The 23044-nt window shown below is 43.6% G+C and overlaps 1 protein-coding gene across 1 annotated transcript in view; it reads left to right on the forward strand.

The window, feature by feature from the left end:
- The window catches only part of lrp8 (low density lipoprotein receptor-related protein 8, apolipoprotein e receptor), a 154345-nt gene extending 142063 nt beyond the window's left edge, over nt 1-12282 (forward strand). The window contains exons 14-18 of the mRNA XM_061078012.1: nt 57-198; nt 3889-4041; nt 5174-5584; nt 9444-9512; nt 11981-12282. Coding sequence (XP_060933995.1) covers nt 57-198; nt 3889-4041; nt 5174-5584; nt 9444-9512; nt 11981-12282 — 1077 coding nt within the window. The remainder of the gene's footprint in view (nt 1-56; nt 199-3888; nt 4042-5173; nt 5585-9443; nt 9513-11980) is intronic.
- The last annotated feature ends 10762 nt before the right edge of the window (nt 12283-23044 follow it).

A 23044-nucleotide genomic window follows, 5' to 3' on the forward strand; every position in this document is an offset into this window, starting at 1 on the left:
CTTTAGGGTTCAACACTCAGTGATATGTACATTTTCTCTGTTCTCTTGCGATGCAGGATCGCATATACTGGACAGACGTGGAGGATGAGGCGATCTACAGCGCCAACCGACTGACGGGACAGGATGTCGCCAAGGTGGCGGAGCACCTCAACAACCCCCTGGACCTCGTGGTGTTTCATGAGCAGAGGCAGCCCAAAGGTAAGACAAGGAAACAATCAATCAATCAATCAAATTGTATTTGTATAGCCCATATTAACAAATCACAATTCGTCTCATAGGGCTTTAACATGGTGTGACATCCTCTTTCCTAAACCCTCAGCAAGAGTAAGGAGAAACTACTAAAAACCCTTTTAACAGGGTAAAGATACGTAGAAACCTTAGAAAGCAACACATGTCTGACACAAGTGCAATAGATGTCAAGTGACAAGAACAACAACTTCATTTAAATAGTTTGCTTTACAATCAAACAAATAATGCAGGTAATACAATAAAAACAGAACAAATAGTTTCAGCAATATCAATCGTTAAGAATACAACCTTGTTCCCCAATGTTTATCTAGACTCTGCCAGAGTTACATAAGGAACTAACACATCTTTTACACTTTCTCAAAATAACATAAGATATCTTAAACTTGCTGTGTGTAGCACTACTTTGCAGCTGTGTGCTTGCTCTGGCTTTTGCACCACACATCTGCCCGTTATGGTCCGTAATGTAGTAACCGTCCTCGTAGACAGTCAGACCTTATAGTTTAAGCTGCGTTTGATAGTTACAATGAAGTTGTTTCTCTCTTGCACGTGACAGAAACAAGTTTAACCAGTGTTGCCCATCTGAGTATAATGTCAATAGTTCGTACAGACCCAAACATCCTGGGAACTACAACATGTGATTCATCTATGTTTCACTACCTGCTAACAAAACCCTGAATTTTTTATGTTAAAAAAAAACAACTTTCAAAGCCGTCATACACAATGAACTGTGTGTTCAAACTGACATGTGGCTGGCATGTCAACTGATGTGTTTATTATTATTTGTTATATGGATGGTTGCATGCCCAGGTGTGTGCATCTCTCCATGCGTGTGTGTGCAGGAGTTGACGTCTCTCCATGTGTGTGTGTGTGTGTACTTGTGTGTGTTTGACAGTGTGTTCTAGCAATTTGTTTCCGTGAGTATGTTTTCATGCTTTGTTTTCTCCCCTCGCTCAGAGCAGTTCTTGTCTGAGTGCCAGTGGGGAGCTAATTGCGTTCCCTCATTAATAAATCAAGACTTTGCTCAGAGAGAAATATCACAGAATTCAGCACGTTTTCTCCAAACTGCCTCTGAGTCGAGTTATGAAACAACCGGGCCTAAGTGGGCTAAACGAAGATTTGATCTGACATGACCTTGACTGAGGCAGTTTACAAGACGAGCCTCCTCTCTTCCATTTCTTTCACATTTTTATATTCTTCTCGCTCACTTTTCATATGTGTTTATTATATACTGTATATTAATCCAAGAGAAGCAGAAGATGACGGCTCGTGGATCTTCTTTTAACCCTGATCAACATGTGTTCATTTTTTTTGACACACATCATAAAAAGATCCGCTCTTCCTAACTCTCTTTGTTGTGCCTCTTTTATTATTTATCTATTTATTTCTTTTGTATCCGTGCAGTTGTTCTTTGAAGCTTTTGTTCTCGCTCTGCACCTACGGGAGGCGGAGCCGAGCAGAACGAGAGGACGGGACGCCGCAGCTGCTGCTACTTAAGAACAATCGTTCTTTCCTATGTCCTTTTTCCCGTTGCCTCCTTTTCTCTTTCTCTTCACTTCCCTGTTCCCACTTTTTCTTCCACCTCTGTAGAATTCAAATGTTTCATCAGATTGGGTCATGACATTCCCAAAGAGCTTCTTTTCTCATTAATATGGAAAGCAGGTATATGTGCAGCGTCTAAGAAATTCATTTAGACTGTTCATATAACTGTACCGTGCTCATTACGCTGAGATACTGTACCGGAGCACGCGTGTATTCCCAGATTATTAAAATCTCTGTGTGCGTCGTGAGCTGTGCAGATTCCTCCCCTGATGGCTGCTGGTTCCTCTGATGTGTCGCTCCGTTCAGAATCAGGAGGCAGAACCGACCGCGACCTGACCTAATTCTGGTGCATCCCGCACATGGCAAAGAGGAGCAATGTTTTTGCACCACTCAAGAGTCTGCAGCTGGGAAAAAAACATGTAAATGTTTCATTTGAGCGGAGAGATTAGAGGAGAAAAGTTTAGAGACCCTTGTCTTAACCCGAGCATCTCTTCATTGGACCAGAAAATAGACTCTGGAATGAATACAGCTCCCTAAATAAAACTCAAGTTTCGATTTTATGTTGCTTTGCTGCATGTTGCACAAAACGGTTAGTAGGTAGGAAGTAGTGTGCAAGTACTTGATCCTGGGCTGAAGAGGTTCAGGTCCCTGGGCTCTTACACGAAGATGTGAACATGGAAAGACTACGAGATTTGAGAGCTTTTGGTCAGACGGAGGTTTCAATGTGCTGTGTTAAGGCGTGTTGTTTTATCCTATATAATGAGAGAAGCCGATCCAAGATTTTGGTTCAATCAAATGTTTTATTTAAAGATACAATGAAGAGTTATTCATAGCTATGGACAATTATCACAGCCTATGCTAATTAAGTTAGCAGTAGGAAGATGAAAATGGCCCCGAACAGCAGGGGTCGTGTATAGTTATAACAGTAGAATTGATGTGATTGGTTATGAATATTTGGAGGGGAGTCACCGCAAATCACTTTGGATCTCCCTTATTGGTCCAGCCGCAGTCCCACGCCTCTTGTCACCGAATCCAGGAAGTGACATAGCAGCAGCTCTCCGTCTTGCGCTCCTACGCTACTCTACCAGTTGCTAGGGCAACTCTATCTACCCTGACAGTCTGATGTTGTCTCGTAATTCAGCCTTGAGTAGAAAGTGTCTTGCTCCAGCCATCTTGGCTGCACCAACTTAACCATAACAAACTCTCTTCGACTCTCCTATCAGGACAGCTGTTAGACTGACCATCCTTGTGACGTACAAACATTATTAGCAAATTCCAAATATTAAATATGATAAGCGTAAGGTTGAAAATAATGATTTGTATAAGGTAATGTTATTGACCCACTGCTCCTACCTCCCCTTCCGCCTTTATGAAAAGAGTCAGTGCCATTATGGTTTGAGAAACTATTATTGTGTGTGTCTGCTCCATCAAAACAATCTTGACTGTGAATGTGTAAACATTCGCATCCTCGAAACTAAACAATGTCATACTGACTTTGCCCCAGAAAGGACAGCTCCTTGAATTCTGTCTGATGTTGAATACAGCTAATGAAAATATGCTTTAATATCCAAGACGTTAATTATGAGGACAACTAAAAGATGCATTAATGGCACTAAACAGCAACGGTTATTAAATTAATTTGTATGTGCATTATATCTAGCTAAAACTACCTCTAGCTTTATTATTAAGAGTTCTTTCAGACACAACCTATAGTTAAAGGTTTGAAATTCCTAACAGCTGTGAACAAAAAACGCTGTGTTTACATTTTGAACTTCCTCTTGCAATCTCAACCCGGGTGGCACCGCTCACCTGAATGTTTTGGACACTTTCGGAAAATCTACTCTACTGCATTCTTCGACTGTGGAAACAGAAGGTCCAGAGCCATTTTTCATGTCTGAATACAGTTGTGTTACTTTTCTACAGGAGCTTCCAGTGTGTAGACTTAGAGAAAGTTCAATATTTCAATGACAATTACTGTATCCAAAACTGCTTCTCTGTCTTCAGTCCAAACTATGTCATCTACAATACAACTAAACCTCTGTTCTCATGGTTTCCCTTCATTCCTCTTCATCTTTTCTATTCCTGCTCTCGTCCCTCCAGCTCCCGACACCTGTAACATGGGCAGTCTACCCAACGGCGGCTGTGAGTACCTCTGTCTGAAGGCCCCTCAGATCACGGACCACTCCCCCAAGTACACCTGTGCCTGTGCTGAAGGGATGGAGCTGGGGCCGGACATGAGGCGCTGTGCTGTAGGTGAGTGGATCACACTGGGAACCAGCTGATTGAAGGAACCTGACGAGGCATGAAGTCAGACCATAAGGATTTTTTAAGTGGAGCTTCACCCTCAACTCTGCTAAAATCTCTCCACCTCAAGTATTAAGTATTAATAGAAAGCTATAAATAAATGCTCTGCTTTAAACTATTCAGTGTAGTAGAGGGTTTCTTGCATGTGGGTGAAGGTCTGGGAACATTGGGCGAGTTGCTGACAGGTTGTGTTGAGTTCATTTCTTTGTTGGTTCAGCGATAGAGTTGCTGCCTCTCATATTCAGACATGAGTTCAAACTCCAGCCCTGGAGTTTAACATTTAAGGAGATAAACTGGTAATAACCTGTCAGTCAAATATGTAGAATAAACCATGTATTTATAAAATATACAAAATCCAGTGTGACTGTTAAAACCCACATCTAAATAAAAGACTATTTTCACGATTATAGCCTTATCTGAATCCAGTATTTCCCGGTATCGGCCCTGAACATTGCCCTGTAATCTATTTAAATAGATTATGATACATTGAAAAGCCGATTCCTTCAGTGGATTTGAAACCTGTGTTTAAAAGTGTGACTGTCACGTGAAGTGGGTCAGGGATTCCCTGAGCTTACCCGTGTTTCCAGTCCACCGTCGTCATTCCTCCGACCTTATTTCACCGCTCAGCCTGTCCTCATGTTCTCCCAATTCACAACCACATTAGTGAAGTGGTTCTCCTTAATGCACAATGTGTTGTACCTTGTGATTGGACAGGTGAGGTAGATGTTATATTAGATAACAGATGATATATTAAGGCCACTATCCCCTCAGTGGATCTGCAGATCAGGCAAAATGAGGTGACATCAACTAGCTACTTACTATTGTATCTTTTGTCCAAATCTTGGCTAGTTTGACCAATTATACTGAGCAGCTCCATCGGTTGGTTGTTGGCTACGATTGACGCAACACTACTGCACCTTGCACTTTTGTCATTCCAGTGCATATTGGATTATTATGGATACTTTTCTGCCCTGAGGCGTTTGAACCCCGGCATTGCCTCACAGCCCCGGCGGCAGGACGCCATCGCATAATATATGATGTGCTTGTCAGCTGAGTCAAATCTTTTTGTCCTGTTCCTCAGTTCGACCCAGAACAACCACGACAGCTCTTCCAACCACAACCCCGACAACAGCCCCCGCAACGACCACGACAACGAGCGCCACAACAACCAGCACGACTATCCCCACCACCACCACCACCACCACTCCCACGACAACACCCTCCACAACTCCCCCCACCACAACAAGTACCGCCGGCACCTCCGCCCCCACCACCACCACGCACAGGCCCTCCACCAGGCGCCCGACGACAACAGCCTCCCCTCAGAGACCCAGAGCCACCACGACGGCGCAGGCTCGGACCCCCAGAGCCACGAGCACGGAGACCACCAGCTTCAGCAGCACCGGTCAGACGTCCACACGCACCCCCCTGCTGGGCCCCGGGGCCCCCAACAGCATCCAGAGAGAGAGCAACGGCAACCTCTCCCACAGAGGTAAGGACCGGGGTGAGTGTGTGCATGGGAATGTGCGGTTGTGTGTAGCGAGCTGTTTGTACAGAGTGTGTGTCTGTGTGTGTGTGTGTGTGTTCGTCCATCTGCTGTCGCTACAGCTACCACCTGCCACTAAAGCAGCGTGGAGCCGAAAACTACCGCTTACATCAGTTTCCCTCCTTCCTCTCTCTCTCTTTCTCTCACCGTCTGTCTTTCTACTGTATGTCATCTTTCTTTCTTTGCTTTTCCCACACACACACACACACACACACACACACACACACACACACACACACACACACACACACACACACACACACACACACTCATGGATCTCTCAGTCTGTTCCCTGTTGGTCCCTCATGAGCAGCATGTAACAGAGCTGTCACAGCTAACAAACGACAGTCCCCTCCGTTCTCGTCTTGCACCTCTCATCACTCATCCTCACTTTCTGACAGCCGCTCTCCCTCTCTCTCTCTTTTCTCTCTCCCTCTCTCTCTTTCCATCCCTCTCCCTCTCTTTCACTCTCCCTCTGTGGCAGGATTCTTCTGCTTTTTTTTTTTGTTCTCACACCAACCGAGTTTTCGTTGCGTGCCAGAAAAATGCTGTTTTACAGTTTGTTGCCCAGACAAACAATGACAGCAGAATGAAGCAGCAGCAACGACGGCTCACAAAGCCGAGCTGAGACTTAAATTGCATTTGGAAGCAGAAAGGAATCCTTGATAGAGCGGCAAAACAAAAAATGATAAACCGCTGGGCTGCACACCACGCTGGGATAATTATATTGAAATCAGTATTTCCAGCTTTTCAGTTCTTCCAGCAGCTCCTGCATGCAGACATCAACATGGACATGAGGAGCCAAACTGTTCCTCACAACAGTCAAATAATCATTATCATCTAAATTAGCAGCTTTTTTCAGCACTTTGCTCATAAGGATTAGTAAAGCCCGGTGGATAAAGGCTTTTTCCGGCTAATGCTGATACTGATAATAGGTAATAACAAAATTGGAAGCTTTTATTTTGCCTGCTAAATATTTTAAAAATAACTAGCAATGATATTTTTCTCTCCACGGTTGCACAAGTGTTGTGGGAACTGTTGGGTTTCTCTATAAAAAAATGTTAGATCTCGATCTTACGATGTAAAGTGCCCTGAGATAATGTGCATAATTTGCTCTACTAATGAAATTTAATTAAATAAAGTAATTCATTCAAAAGATATCATCAAACTCGCATTACAAAGAAACGTTTAACAGTTTTACCATAAACTTTAAATAACTTTAAATGAAACAGGCGACGTAATGAATAGAACAATCTTTCTTGGTGTGTTTCGTCTATAAAATACAAGTTTCGGCATTTGTTAACACTGATAACGATATAGACCGTAAACAAACGAATAAATTGTCAGCGCTGTATAATTTAAGGTTCTTTTTATAGCGAGAACCAGAAAAGTGGATCTGATGATTTGTTTGTTAATAGCCCCACAGCCCTTTTAAAGCCAGCGCAATAAAACAAACTTCTTAATGTCTTTAATATAGATTAATATAGAAGTATTTTATTAGAATGTTGCACCCTACTGCTGGAGAGAGAATAAGAGATGCAGGAGAAGATAGCAGTGGTTGGGTTGGGGAGAAAGAGAGTCAGCGGCTGTACTGTGTTTGAACTCAGATTTTACAATATTGCATTTACATCAGAGACATTTCTCATTATGGTGACAAATCAGGAGAGTGAGCGGCTTGGGGATGACAAAGGTAAGAGGTAGAGGAGCAGGAGGACGGATAATGGAAGTTTTAAATGGGTGTGAGAGTCGGAGGAAAAGGGAAGAGACAAGAGGAGGACGGGGAAATGAAAAACAGAGCCGGGAAAGTAAATCTAAGAACTGTTAAATAAAAGGGAACAGTGTTGAAAAATAAAGACGCCGGAGAGGAACAAGTACAAACAGGAACGTGACAGTGCAGCCGTGGAGCAGAGAGAACGGGAGTCAGGAACAAAATGAGACTGTTGTGAGAGAAAAACACGTTTAAAAGGATAAGAAGCGACAGGATGGGAAAAAAAGAGGAAAGAGAGAAAGTGATTTCTTGGGAATTAAAGAGAATGGCTGCTGCAGCTGGTCTCATCGGGGTTTTTCCCAGAATTTCTAAGAGGCAGGAACATGTTTTCCCTGTGAAGCTGTCAGGCTCCTCACCCCACCACAAGCGCTCTTCAGATGAGAGGTGGAGCAGACACGGAGGAGAAAATGGGGCATGAACGAGGCGTGTTTCCAAACCCACGGGCCATGTGTTATCATTTCTAACTCGCCGCACACTGTCGGGTTTGCCGGCGTCAGCTGCTGCACACGTGCGGTGCTGCGGCTGCTGTCGTGTTCAACCAGGATGGATGAAAAAACATTTTTAAAACAGCTGGTGCTTCACGGCTGTAATATTCATCAATCTTTAAGCAGCATTAAACAAAATGCTGTGGCGCTGTCAAAGGATTGGGGAGATTTCTCCCCAAGTCCAATGTGCAGGAAATGATTCCAGAGTTTATCTCAAGTTAATGAGGCTCCTTGGTTTGATTCATGAAGTGAGAAGTTTCTCTTTCTAGCACCAAAGCACAGAAACACAGTCTGAGGGACAAACTGTATGATTTGAGGATTTTTAATGGCTGTTAATTAAAGTTTGCAGCAGGTATGTCTGTAGCTTTGTGTCTTTAGTGATATGATGAATGGAGTTGATCTCCGTTTGGTAGGACATAGAGAACTAGATAGTTAACTAGAAGTTGAGCCCCTACACATACTAAATATCATACATATGTTTCCATGCTGCACAGTAACTTTAAGATAGTGAATAAACTCACAAAACAGAAATCTGTCTCCTTTTAAGATTCTATTCTGTTCTTTGGACCCTTTGGATGTCCCTCGAGAAAACCTTAGTTCAGATTGAGGACATGTTGGGAAAGTTGGGCCGGTCCTCACTTTCTGACCCACTTTTAATGGGATGTTTGAGATGAATACTCGGTTTTTAGGGTTAGAATTAGGTTAGGAATTTAGTTTTGATGGTTAAGGTTACGATAAGGGGCTCGGGAATGAACTATACCAAGTGTCCTCTCTAGATGTCGGACGCGTGTGGCTGTGGGTTTATCAGACTGCAGTTAATTCTTTATATATCTGTCTTTATGAGCTATAATATGTGTTTTAATTGTATTTTCCATCACTCACTAAGTCACTCAGTCAGTCAGTGACAGGGTCAGAGCTGTGATCTGTGTGAATCTGCCTCCCTGGACTCACTCTAACCATCTGATCACACTCTGGCTAATGACCAGCCTGCTGCTAACAGGCCTGTGAGGTGCAGGATTAATGTCACTGGCCTGGTGAAGGGAGAGAGTTGAAGGGGACTGAGGACACAGAGCACATGGAGAATAAATCCTCTGTGATGCATTGTCTTCATTCACAATATGAAGACATAGAAAACGTATGTCCCCCTCATAAGGTCAAGTTCAGGTCCCCTTAGTCTCCAAGTCCTTAGTCCCACAGCTTGTTTTTAAACCTCTCCTCTTTAATGTATCTCCTCCTAAAATCCATATTTACCTTTGAGCAGATCATGATTCACTGCTTGCTGAAATTGCATTTGTCTCCTCTTACATTAAAAAGCATCGCATTGCATTTACATAGACGCCCCGATGTGATTCATCAGCATTTGAAAGTGAAATCCGATGCATTCTCTGCACGTACATTATGTAAATACATGTGTTTTTTTTATGCTCTACACAGCAAAGTTCTTTCTTCTCTCTGCCGAGGCCTTTTGGGGGGGGGGGGGGACGATGCTCCGGAACAGAAGTTTTTGCTGAGATTTTATGTTTTTCTTTCTTCTTCTTCTCTTCCTCTTCAGCTGCGAGTGATCACTACCTCATAGGTAACAACATCACAGTGGCTGTTCTGGGGATAGTCATTCCTATCGGTGAGTACCCGACTCCGTGTGGTTGTTGTCTCCGCTCTCTGCTTCTCCCTCCTCGCTGCTCCGTGTGTGTTTGACTGTGTGTGTCTGAGTGTGTGTGTGTGTGTGTGTGTGTGTGTTTCCAAACCTGCATGTGTGCCACCGTGTGTTTCTACCCCCACTTCACTGATTTAAAATGTGTTTATTTTTTGATTTTACAACCAAAAAAAGTGTCTTTTGAACGTGTTGGTGATGTTTGAATGTGTGTGTGTGTGTGTGTGTGTCGTCATTATTAGAGATATTTCAGCAAATGAAAAATTAAACTCACAACCAGCTGTTGTGGCATTAAGCTCATGCTTCCGTTCGGATCGTACGTTTCACTCACGCTTCTATCAATCCAGGGCTCTGACCTATTTCTGTGACCCAGCGGACTGAGAACACATCAGGGTTTGAAAAAGAGGAAATATCAAAAGAGCTGAACGAGGGATTAATGAGATAAAATAGTGATTTTGGCCCTGGAGCAGTGGAAAGTTACCATATACATTATCATTTCATCACTGCACCATGTTAATGAAGGTGAGACGTACAAGGGGAAATGCATGTTACCAGCTTGGCAAAGTTAATCTCTTCTATTAGCTCTGGATTAAAATCTAAATTTATGGAAATAAGTAAAACATTCATGCCTTAACTTAACCGAGAAATCATTTAAATGTGCAAATTACCTTAAAGCAGCAGTATGTGGCAATATGGCATTAATTGAGATCTCTTTCATCCCTAATATGAACACTTTGATTAGTTATGGGAACTGTTATTTTCCCTCTTTTCATTCTCGACGGCTCATTAAAACCACCACAGAGACTGTTAACCCTTTCCAATCCATTCCCCCGGCCCGGCCCCCATCGCGGCACATAAATCCCCCCATTCTGCTTTTTTTGTTGGCAGCTTGGAAACATTAATTATGTTGGAGGTTCCACCCGGGCCCCGATTCCTGCCCCCCTGTTCCCTCCGTACGCAGCGTGCCCACCCACAGCTCCTCCGCCAGGGAGCAGCAGCCCCCACCATGCTTATTAGCTGAAGCTGGGCTGTTGTGCCGCTCTGTAATTGGAGCGAAAATGTTCTAAACGATACAAAAAGCTTTTTTATTTAAAACCAGGGAGAATTCTTAGTGCGTGTGTTAGAGAAGAACAAAGGCAGATCTGGGGTTTCCAGCCCCTTCTTACAGGGATCTCAAGTGCCTATCCAACAAAAGAGCAATTAGACGGGGCTTATGTTGCTGATGCAGACACACACACACACACACACACACACACACACACACACACACACACACACACACACACTCACACTCACACTCACACTCACACTCACACTCACACACACATACACACACACACACTTGTTTTATCTCTCCTCATTGACACACATCTGGTTTGGCTGCTGCTCTCTCTCTCTCTGTCTCTCTCTCTGTGTGTCTCTCTCTCTCTCTCGCTCTCTCTCTCTCTCTCTCTCCGTCTACACACACACACACATCCACTCATACGTACACATGCACACGGGTCCTACAGGGCAGCTTGGCAGTCATGCTGATATGCTAATGAGAGGAGAGAGACGGAGCTTATCTCAAATCCTCCACCGCCCCGCAACCCTCTCTCTCTCCTCTCCATCCTTTCATAGTCTCCCCCCCCCTGTCCATTCTCCTCCCATAACCTCAGTCCGACCGTCTGCAGATAGTGTTTAATTTTTTTTTTTACCCAGGCGAGTGCAAAATTATAATTTTAAATTATTGCCTCAGTGTAGCAGCACTGGTTTAATATGCTAATAACAGCTGCTGGGGTTTCATTCAAAAAGCCTAAAAGGTCTAATCAATGTGCTGTTGTGTGTGTGTGTGTCTGTCCGTGTGTGTGTGTGTGTGTGTGTGTGTGTGTGTGTGTGTGTGTGTGTGTGTGCATGCAAGCATTTATCATTACTAGATAATCGTGCATGTGTTTGTTTGTTTTGATCATTCTGTATAATTGATGGAATGTAATATAATGTATGTCTGCAAAATGAAGGCTCATTGTTTTAGCCATCTTTCCTGTTTCTAGCAATATGTAATATAAAATATAATTAATAAACTGTAAAAGTAATTAAATACTAGATATAGGGTGCTATATACTATATAACATATTATATAATACTATATTCACCCTATATGGACTAGAGCAAAGGATTGTGGCACCAGAACCTGCTTCTTTACATCAAACACAAGAGGGTGTGATACTCGCCCACCTTTTCCTTTGATTTCGTTCCCCTTCCAAATTCAGGTTTTCTTTCATTTTTACTTTAAAATCAAAGTCAGAAAATAATGAGCCCTCAGAACTATGAGGAACGTGTGCGACTCGTGTGTTTGTGTGTGTCTGTGAAACAGTGCTTAAAGCGCCGCTCTGTGTCCCCTGGGCTGTGTTAACGCTCCCGCCGTGTGTTGTTGTTGTGTGTGTGTTAAACACATGCAGTCCCTATCCTTGCCACAGTGGTCATCGGATTGCTCTGCAGCGGCGGCTACCTGGTCTGGCGCAACTGGCGGCGCAAGAACACCAAGAGCATGAACTTCGACAACCCGGTGTACCGCAAAACCACGGAGGACGACGACGACGAGATCCACATCGGGCGCCACAGCGAGTCCGTGGGCCACGTCTACCCAGCAGTGAGTGGCAGCCACAGTCAGCCCTTCATAGCGCTGCCACTAGGGGGCGGCATCACAGACAGCAACTCTCACTGGTACTCAGGGGCGCCGATGCTCTCCAGCGGCAAATGAGAGGATCCGCGGAGGAAGTGAAGGAGTGTTTTTTGAGATACGGGAGGATGCGCTGGGGTTTGGAGAAAACCTGTTTGTTGTCACACGTCGGCCTGGTGGACAGAAGGACCAGGCTGGCACACGCACACGTCCACATGCCGTAATCACGCACACACACACACACACACACACACACACAAGCCCTTCACCAGCTCACCATGATCATTCACCTTCATAGACCATAATCATACAGTACATATGTTTATCAAAGACTCATCCCCCAAACCTGGTGTCCCATTTATCTCTACATCTATTTGTCCTGATCCTGGAAGACATGTTTTTTTACTCTTTCCTGACAAAACTCACCAAACAGGCACATCTCATCCTTTGTTTACAAATAAGCAGCTGCGAGAGAATCACATTTTTCTATCCGGCGCACTCGCTAGACGAAAGAGGAAAAGTCTGTGTTGTTAGAATAATAACAGAGGCCCATCCTTACATTAAAGATCCACTGAGGCTCAGATAATGACTGTCTGTCTCCGAGCAGGGACACTGAGGTGTGCTGCAGTGGCATCTGTTTATTAGAGGAGAGTTATTTCAGTGTTGAGATGCCTTTGAGGAGGAAGAGGACCGACTCTAAAGTCATCGCAGAAGAGGAAGGACGAGTAGAGCACAGGATGAAACCACACTGCACAGTAACACCATGGCATTGCCCGTCCCTTATGTGAATTTTTAGCTTTTATATTTCATTACAGCGTAGAAGAAAAGAAAGAAGGGAACACGGATCTGAATCGAGGACAGTTGCAGAGTTGCAGAGCAGCCTGTTGATTTCCCATCGATGCAGATTTTCATCTTTTTAAGGCACAAAGCTGCGGTTTGCTCTCACGTGCACCGAGAGGCAGAGAGCACTCGTCATCAGGACACTCCACACGTTTAGTGAATATATTTGTTGGTTTTAAGTGTCGGCGAGCGAGGGAGCGGGCGAGGGGGGGGGCTGCTAAAAGGGGATTACGAGGGGGTGCGGGATGGGAGAGTAGCGCTTTGATCGGTTGGCATGGTAACACAGATTTCTTTGTGCGGCTCCGTAGAGGAAGGAGGCAAAGAATTCTGGGTATCACTGGCATGATGACAGACTCCGACACACACACACAGAAACACACAGACACACACACACACACACACACACACACACACACACACACACACACACACACAAAACAGGTGCTGAGCTGAGTCGTATTAAGATTCAAGGTCGAAGTAACAACCGGCCTCAGTGAAAGACTGAAGAGAGAGAAAACTCTACTCTCCACCTTCTCTACAAATCTCTCTCATATTGTCATTTAATCTTTTGTACTTGTTTGCTTCCTCCTCTTTTTTCCTTTTCTTTCTTCTTCCCGTGGTAAAGTGGCTTTATGTCGGCCAGACGTTTGCAGTTTGCTGTTTCTATGCATCCTGCGTTCGATGTGTAGAAACAGCCAGAGAAGGAGAGAAGGAAGGAGAGAGCAAGACAAGGCCGGTGGGAAACGAGAGGGTAAAGAGGAAGGTCAGGGAAAGAGAGGGCTGTCGGAGGAGAGAAACTAAATTCCTGGCGTTCCACCTAAACTTGAATCTGCGTCTCTTTTCTTCCTCTGCTTTTTATCTCACTTCCACCTCTCTCTCTCTCTCTCTCTCTCTCTCTCTCTCTCTCTCTCTCTCTCTCTCTCTCTCTCTCTCTCTCTCTCTCTCTCTCTCTCTCTCTCTCTCTCTCTCTCTCTCTCTCTCTCTCTCTCTCTTTCTCTCTCTGTCTCTCCATCACCAGCCTTCCGAGGTAACCGTCTCTTTATCTGCTGTTTGCAGCGCGTGGCTCTCAGTCTGGAGGATGACGGCTATCCCTGAGGGGTGGGACGCAGCCCCCCGCCCCTCCCAGGTCCCAGTCCTGGCCCCGCCCCCCCTCCCGGTCCACGGCCTCTCCTCCTCCCACCACAGCCTCCACACCACTGCAATGAGGCCAGTCCGCCGCAGAGGAGAAAGAGAAGGAGTCCTCATTTTGCCTTTAAGGAGCAGGGACGACTTGTACACCTCAGTAACGCCCCCCCCCCCACTCCCCCTCTTCCCACCGGGGGTAACACTACTACCACTACTAGCCACTAAACCTTTTCCTCTAGTGCTAGTTATCAGTAGCTTCCTCTCTCTCTCTCTCTCCTCTCGGCCTCTCGGTGTCTAAGAATGCTGCTTGATGATTTCCTTCCTTCAGACTAACCTCACTCGGCAGCCTCAGTGCACATTGTAAATAAGAAGGCTGCTGGCCGCTGTACAAGGGGAAAGAAGCCAGCACTGGATATTTTTAATTCCTCAGATTATTTATTTGTTTGCTGTTGTAAATATGTTTCTGAGCATCTCTCTCGGCGCAACAGAGGAAACACAGATTTGTTCCAAGGAGGCAAGGACGCTATTTGTCTTTTCCATCACGAGTTGACAGAACAGAAGAGTGAATATCATCCCCTCAGATTCGCCCCGTAACATACTGTATGTGAAGTATAAATAGAGCCAAGGGGAAAGGAGACATAAGACAGATGGGATGGGGGGTGTTTTTTGGGTGAAAGAGTAAAGGAGGATGTTTCCTCTTTTGTGGATTTGTGCCACCAGAGGGTTGTGCCTCAAGGCAAAAAGGCAGCAGGGCAGGAAAGGCAAAGGATTATGGGTAATCCTCTCCCCTGATATGAGCGCTACGTGTCCAGTTTATAAAGAAGTCGAGATTGTTTACTCATTTTGCGAACGCGTGTCAGGATTCACGACTTTGTTCCTGTTTATCTTGTGTTTGAATCTGCTACGTCGATCTCCTGGAGGTAAAGTTTTCATTTTCAGACAACAGACCTTTAAAGGACTGTTTCTCAGATGTGAAGCCGAACTCTCCATCATGAATACAAACTGTTTTAAATATTCTGCCGAGGCCTGTCGGAGATTTTCTGTGTTTTCAGTTGTTTAACGGTTGAATCTGTGATCATTTAAATGCGTAGTTGCACACACTGTATTGGAATCCTGTGAAAATGAAGTATAGGAACTGAAGTGTCGGACATGAAGTTTGAGACGGAGAGGTCAGGGAATCAGAGGTTTCTACTGCATCAGGTTTTTATTTTTAATGTTAGAAATGAAGAATCGAGGGTGAAAACCCGACCCGAGCCCCAAGACATTCAGCTTCAGGTCGGGTTAGGTCACCTTGTTTGGACTCTCTGATTCAGTTTTAAGCTGCACATGCCTGTAATTTGGGTTTTCAGACATCAGGTCGGGTTCAGACCCAGAAACACAGAAAGCCCTGCAGGTTCAGGTTGGACTTGGTTCATTATCTCTCTGGCTTGTTTGGGTTTGGACATGAAATCTCTAATTCTGACACAGAGCAGGAAAAAGCTGAAGTAATGGAGACAAAGTGAACATGTGTATTTTCTGTTTAACTACTGACATTAATATTATTAGCAATAGATATCTGCTAAGTGAGTCTGTATCTTTTCTTGCTGTATTTATGCCGCTAGTACCACTACATTGTTCTTTATGGGTTTGTTTTGACTTGTTTCGAACTTGAATTAGCATTTTATTTTATATTTTAAAACACAGTCACAGTTTCAATCTGAGAGCACTCTAAATATCATCCGGTGTTTCAGTGGCTGCACAACGCCGGCTTCCACGATTCAGAGCCTGATATCTCTCGTCCCCTTTTTTAACAACGTTTGTTTTCTGGATGAGATGGTGTCGCTCGGCGGAGGGGGGGGGAACTGTTCATCGTGGTCGCGGGCCTTCCTGTTTCGTACGAACAGATGACTAACTCGCCGAGGCTGACTGAGCCCGGCGCTGATTTGATGTGAGAGCTGGATGGAAAATGTGTGAACCAGCATAAAGAGCTGATCTTCCTCTGGCTCGCCACAGACGAGCTTCCAGCCCATTGAGCCAGATGGAACTCACGCCCATTGAATATGGCAATAATTGCTCATAATGTGTTGTAAAAGTGAATTACCAGAAGCCGTTATGACGGAAATAATACGATCGCTGTTACACGTTGTCATGGAGAATTGACCAGCTTGTCAAGCACACGTTTAATCCATTGAATATGATACAGGGCTGTTTCTCTTTGTTCTAACTACAGACCAGAGACTCGTCTTCCATTGTGAGAGTGAAGAATCTGAACAGTGGTGAATTTGGGCTGAGCCGGGCGAAGGAGCGCTTCTGTTTGACTCATCGTTTATCTCTTGATAAACCTTATGTAAGACTGAATGAAAAGAAAAAGACAGAAGCAAAGTAGTGCCAAGATTCCTGTCTTTTAACATCTCAGTATAGAAACAAACATTCATCAGAGTAGACACATTTAACCCCTTTTCCACCAGAGCAGTTCAAGGGCCGGTACGGAGCCTCTTCCTGATCTAGAATCAGTTCTTTGTGGTTCTAATCTGGCACCAACACTTGTTTGGTCTAGAAGAAAGAACCGCTTATTTTACGTTGGACAGGAAATAGGTGCCAGGATTTAGACTCTAAACAGGTTTGAGCTGGAAAGATGAATTGTGGGTCATTTATTTTGTTGGATTTCTGCTGATGTTGTCCCACATCCCTCAGAAGAGCGCCCCTCTCCTCTCTTCTATCAGTTTTTGACACATTAGACGATTTGTACGTCCTGTACGTGTCAGTCGAACGTCAGGCAAAAGTTCGTCCTCTTAACGAAGGAGGAAGCCATCTCCCTTCGTCTTCACTCTGTGCAGATGAGGCAGAGTGAAAGGCATTACATGGTGGAGGAGACTGTGACTCAGCTCAGCAGGATCCTGGACCCGAGTCATGGCCCTACAGTGTTTAGTGTGCAGGCAGGATTTAGGTTTAACGAGCCTGAAAACAGTTTAAAGGGACACAGCTTCATTCCAGTGCAAACTCTGCACGCTCACACTTTGCATGTCTCTTCATTTAAACCTCATCTGGAAGGAATGATGAAGATATTTCTGTCCAAAAAAAACGATGAATTTGAAATTAAATAAATTACAAACCCTGGGCTGAGTCCCCCCCCTCCTTGTGACCATGTCTGCTTCAGGTCTAATGGAGTTCCACGCTGAATGGTTTGGAGTCAGGGGAATAAATTGCTTTATTTGCTGAGGTGGGTGAGCGTGGCGTTGTGGAGAAGTTATTATCGCTACAGTGTGAAGACGGATTGGCTGATTCATTTCTGCAGCCACCTTGAGAACTCTGGAGGACGCTGGGAAAGTCAAGAGAGGTTTTTTATTCGTCAGTCATAACACAGAGGCTGGTACTTGTAGTGGTGGTGGAGGACGGGATCTGGTCCCACTCTGGTGGAAGCGTTCAGGTACTAATCAATGCTCTGATGTCATCAGCATCATCGTTTCACTGAGGGTCGACCCCATAAACGACAGTTGTTCGGATCAGTTTCAGCAGTCGAGTAATATAGAGGTGAATGTATGTACTTGTGTTGATTTATTCACTTGTGCTACAGGTGCTTTGTTGTGAAGGTTTGTCACTGGGTAGATTTTTCATAATTTTTTGTTATTTCAGTCAGTTCTACCCATGTAGTATCTGCGTTAAACACGAAATCTGCACAAAGCTCCTCAACACTGAACCAGAAATAGAAAGAAGTTGACACTTAGTCTTCTACTGCATGTCAAGTACATCTAGGATAAATTGAAGGTCTTTAAACACTTTGTGTCTCTGTATTTCGAGCCAGTTGCTCCAGCAGTTCTCAAGTTTAAAGATGATCATGATAACTTTAACCCCTTACGTTTAGCTATGGATGGACTAGGATGCATGAAATACACCTCCTCAGTAAAATGCAGTACCTAGCTAGACCTGATGATCTGAATATTGAAACTAATGCATGACCAAAGCAGTGGGATGCTCCTGACACATCCCACTGCTTGATAGGCTGCTTGCTCTAACAACAGGTCAAACTCAGTCCTCTCATCCCTGACACGATTCTATTTCATGGAGAAAGATGCTACATGTTATTAGCCGATCAAATCAAATACTAACAGTCCTAATAACCCGCTTATCTAAAGTGATTACACGCTGTAATTATGGTGTTCCTGATCCGTGTTTTTAACCGTCCTGCTGCTCGTCCTTTCTTCCTCCCCCCCCGTGCTCTCGTCTAATCTTTACCGAGCAGCGTCTCGCTCATGCTGCTTTTACAGGGTGAACATCCTCCACGTTTCTCCATCACTTCACCTCCTCATGCGCCGTAAAAAGAAAAGCTAACACCAGCTGCCGAGCTTCACCTCCGTCTGTGCTTGTTTTACTCCTGAAGTTTAGCTTTGCTTCCTCTGAGGACCCTCTCATCTCCATCTTTACTCATCCACCATCTTTCCTTTGGCAAGGGCTATCGTGTTTTTTTGTTTTTTTTTTGGTTGGACAGACACACAAACTGGAAGAATTTTGGGGGGGGTTAAACACTGTAGGAAATAACCTGGAACTAAAAATATCAAGGAAAAGCCCCAGAGCTGAGAAACCTCCTAGCGAACAGACAAAGAAGCAACACTGAGCCAGGAGGAGCCCCCCCGCCTTCCTCCGGCCCCCTGACCCCCCCGGACCCTCGTGGACTCGACTCCCCTGGCATTGAGCTCTCGTCGACCCAGTGACTCTCCTTCACCGACCGGCTCCTCGTGTTATCATGTGAATCTTTTGGTAAGTCTGTCAGTGATTTGTAGTTGACGCTCTCTCTCTCTCTCTCTCTCTCTCCTCACCGGAACCATTCCCACTTTCATATATTTGATCTACTTGATGTTTGATTACTTGAAGGGCCGTGTTCAGTCGCCTACATTTTTCTACCTGTCAGTCTAAAAATGGAAGGTCTTGGGGTGGTGGGTGGGAGGGTATGGGGGGGGAAGAAGAAGAAGACGATGATGGGGAAGGTTGTGAAATCTTGTTTGTGTGAATCTTTTCATGTGATCGGACGATGATGTGCAGAGGTAACATTTTGATGAATGACGGTGTGGTCACGTATCTGAACATTTTACTTTAACGGTTTGTTGACTGAATATTGAGGCTTATTGAAGAAGAAAAAGTCTGAGATTAGAGAAAGGTGTAAAAACAAGAATAAAGATAAAGCTAGATTCTGGAAGTAACCAGCAATAACCCTCTGGGCCACAACTCCCAAACATTTCCTCTAAGCACAACCTTTTCAAAGTCCTGATACTTGTGAGAAATGGTGCTAATGTAACAGAAGATGATGTTATTTGTACGTATAACTCAACAAGATGATCCTCAGTTCTTATTTTAACACAGACAACGGGCTGATCTTCTGATATTCACCCTCTAAAATTACACGTTACATAAAATCTAAATGTCATGACTTTAATCTAATAAAATTATGACTTTATTTTGTTGATTTATACTTAATTCTCATCATAAAATTACAAGTTTATGGTTGATTTACCACCTTTTCTCAAATCTATAATTTTACTACTTTATTCTTGTAAAATTAGGACTTTTTCTCACAAATTTCAACTTTATTCTCAAAATCTTTGGAAGTTCTTTGAATTGAAAACTCTGTCGCTTTGGGAAAACTTCCAATATGAGAAACTTTCTGTTTCCATGACGACCTGTTTTCATTGAAATGTTACCCACGAGTCATCGCCTGCTAGGAAATCTACAAAAAACATTAAAAACCCCATTGGGGGGGGGGGTCTCTGTCCATTCCACAGCCATACGACAGGCATTTTTTTACGCTGTTTGTTGCACAAACCTTTTCAAGAAGCCTTCTGCACTGTGTAAAGAGATAACCTTCTTAGGAGGGGGGGGGTGGGATGGGGGGGGGGGGCAGTCCAATGGTCCAGTCGCGTGGTTTTGAATCATTGACTTGTAAATACGTTTTCATACAGCAGAAAAACCTTTTGATAATGTTTTAAATGTACCTGTAAAAAAAAAAAAAAAAAAAAAAGAAGATGTACATACGACCTCTGGGGTGAGAAGGAGTCGAGACTATATATGGATTTATTTGTACACACGAGCACTGGATTTCTTTACTACTTGATTGTAACTAAAAATTAATAATCTGCCAAAGTGTTTTTATTTGACTTCTGTTCTTTCTCTCTCTCTCTCCCGTCTGTTCCATTCATTTGCTTTTTAACAGCATTGCAGATCTTTAGTGTTCATACTGTATTTAATTCCGTTGAATACATTTTGTTGTTGTGCGTTTTTTTGTTTTTAAGAGGGGCGGGGGGGAGGGGTTATCATTTTAATTTATTGGTGCCTTGTTTTGTGCTCCTGTAAACTTCTACTCTTTCTGTTCCTCTGTGTTACGTGTCTGCGGGAGGGGGTGGGGGGGGGGGTTAACAGGCGGATTGGTTAGGGATGGGGGGGGGGTTAAAAACTTAGCAACTTCTGTACTTACATGGAATATGTGTACTGTATGCCAAAATGGTCTCACTCACGTTTCTATGAAATCAAGCTGTTGATAAATATCTCTATATATTGATATATTAAATTTATAAAAACTGTCCCACCTTCAGTGTTGAGTGCTTTTATTCTTGTGTAACCGAGGAAACATTGACTTTGAAGAAGTTCAGCGTCCACATAGAAAAGACTCATCTGAAAATCTTATGAACCCACATTTAAATGTGTTTCATCATGATTTTTGTAAGGATTGTATTCAAACTTCAATCCCCTAAATAAGACGATGATGGGGAAGGTTGTGAAATCTTGTTTGTGTGAATCTTTTCATGTGATAGGACGATGATGTGCTGAGGTAACGATGATTGACGGTGTTTTCACGGATCTGAACATTTTACTTTTACAGTTTGTTGACTGAATATTGAGGCTAGAACGATGTTTTAATTTAATGAGAAAAAAAAACAAGAATAAAGATAGATTCTGGACCGGTTGCAACCAGCAATAACCCTCTGGCAGACATCTCCCAAACTTTTCCTCTAAGCACAACCTTTTCAAAGTCCTGCTACTTGTGAGGATTGGTGCTAATGTCACAGAAGATTATGTAATTTGTAAGTATAACTCAACAAGATGATCCTTAGTCCTTATTTTATCACAGATAACGGGCTAAGCTTCTGATATTAACCCTCTAAAATGACACGTAACTTAAAAAAGGAAAATTATGACATTATTCTCATAAAATGATGACTTTATTTTGTGAATTTATACTTAATTCTCATCCTAAAATTACAACTCTATGGTTTTATTATCACCTTTTCTCTTAAATCTATAATTTTTACGACTTTATTCTTGTAAAATTAGGACTTTTTCTCACAAATTTCAATAAGCCTGATTTTCTCATCAAGACTCATGATTTATTCCGAGAAATCTGAAATACAAACTCGCTTTATCTTGCCATGATAAAGAAAGTGATGAAACTACTTCCTGAATCCGCCCTTTGTCCTGATCCCTGCCAACATGTGAAGGATTCGCTCTTGGAGATTCTTTATCCTTCCACCAGAAATCTGCTTAGTAGTTTTTGTGTAATTAAAAAAGAAACAGTCGGGTGTGAAAACAAGACAATAAGTATGTATGTTGCTTTGTAAACATTGTGATGCCTCCCAGAGATCTGGATTCACTTTGTTGTGCAGAAACAAAACAAGACGAAGTAACACAACAATCGTTCTGCTGTGGATTTTAGATTATCTTACTGCCTCTGCATGTGTTGACATGTAAATCCTCAGTAAACAGGATGTGTGTGTGTCGCCTTCTTTCAACGCTGAGTCACATCAAGTCAAGTTATAGAATTTTACACATGAGAGCAAACAACACAACCTGCACTAAGATCAGTGACACGTGAGAAACAACACAACCAAACATCATGCTGCCCTGATGTGTCACATGATGTGGTGAAAATAATCCACCAAATACTGAAACACAATTTAATTCACTTACGTTTCTGAACAACTGTAGGTGAGCAACCGATTAAATGCACTTTTCAATTCATAGCTTTTATTGATTTTTATTCTCCCACACAGAAAACACCAGACTGCGATTAACGACCACACAGAGAGAAAACCTATTTGCTGAAAAGTGTTGACATAATCAAAAAGAGGCGGTTCCCAGTGGCTGGGGGTTGATGTGCCACTCGGGAATCAATGATTGCTTCTCTCGCAGCTGGAATTTTGAAGATCAAAATGCTGTAATTTGAAATTTGATATTGACTGAACACTAGCAGGGTTCCAGATTCATCCATTCAAATGATCAGTATATTAGAGAATTCAGTGTTTTGAATGCACGTCTAATATCTTTCCAAGTCATTTCTCTTGTTCTGTTCTTTCACAAAACTATAAACTATAAAGAAAATAGGCTGTGTCAAATATAAGAGGGTTCCCTGAATATGTTCTACCTCATCGGGGGGGGTCCTTGTTTTCCCAGTGGCCCCTTTTATGTCTCTGGGTCTCAAACCCATCTTGTTGTTTTCCCTTTGACATCGGCTCTGTTTGTTTCCTCCTCTCTCTCCAACGCTCTGCTCTCCAGGGAACGAGACGTGTTACAGTTAAAGTCAAAAGGAGAGAAACACGACTCAAGTGAGTGGTGGAAACTGAACTGACGGAGGAAAGCAAGAACTCAAAAGACTCAACAGGAGTCGGGGGGGTGGGTGGTGAGCCTGTGTGGACCCCGGAGAGTCGTGAAGTGTGACAGTTCATCGGGGAGTTGATGGATGAGCCGGTGGGGGGGGGGCTGGCTGCTCTTTGGCCTTCCCACTGTTCCCAGGCTGCTGCTGCTCCTCATTGAAGATTCAGCGCCCGTCATCTTCCCCCCCGAGCGGCTCAACCGACTCCACTGAAGATTCACGATAACTGGAGGAGTCATCTCAGATCAGGAGGTTTCTGGTCTT

This window comes from Limanda limanda, chromosome 9 (assembly GCF_963576545.1).
Source record: "Limanda limanda chromosome 9, fLimLim1.1, whole genome shotgun sequence".
NCBI lineage: Eukaryota > Metazoa > Chordata > Actinopteri > Pleuronectiformes > Pleuronectidae > Limanda > Limanda limanda.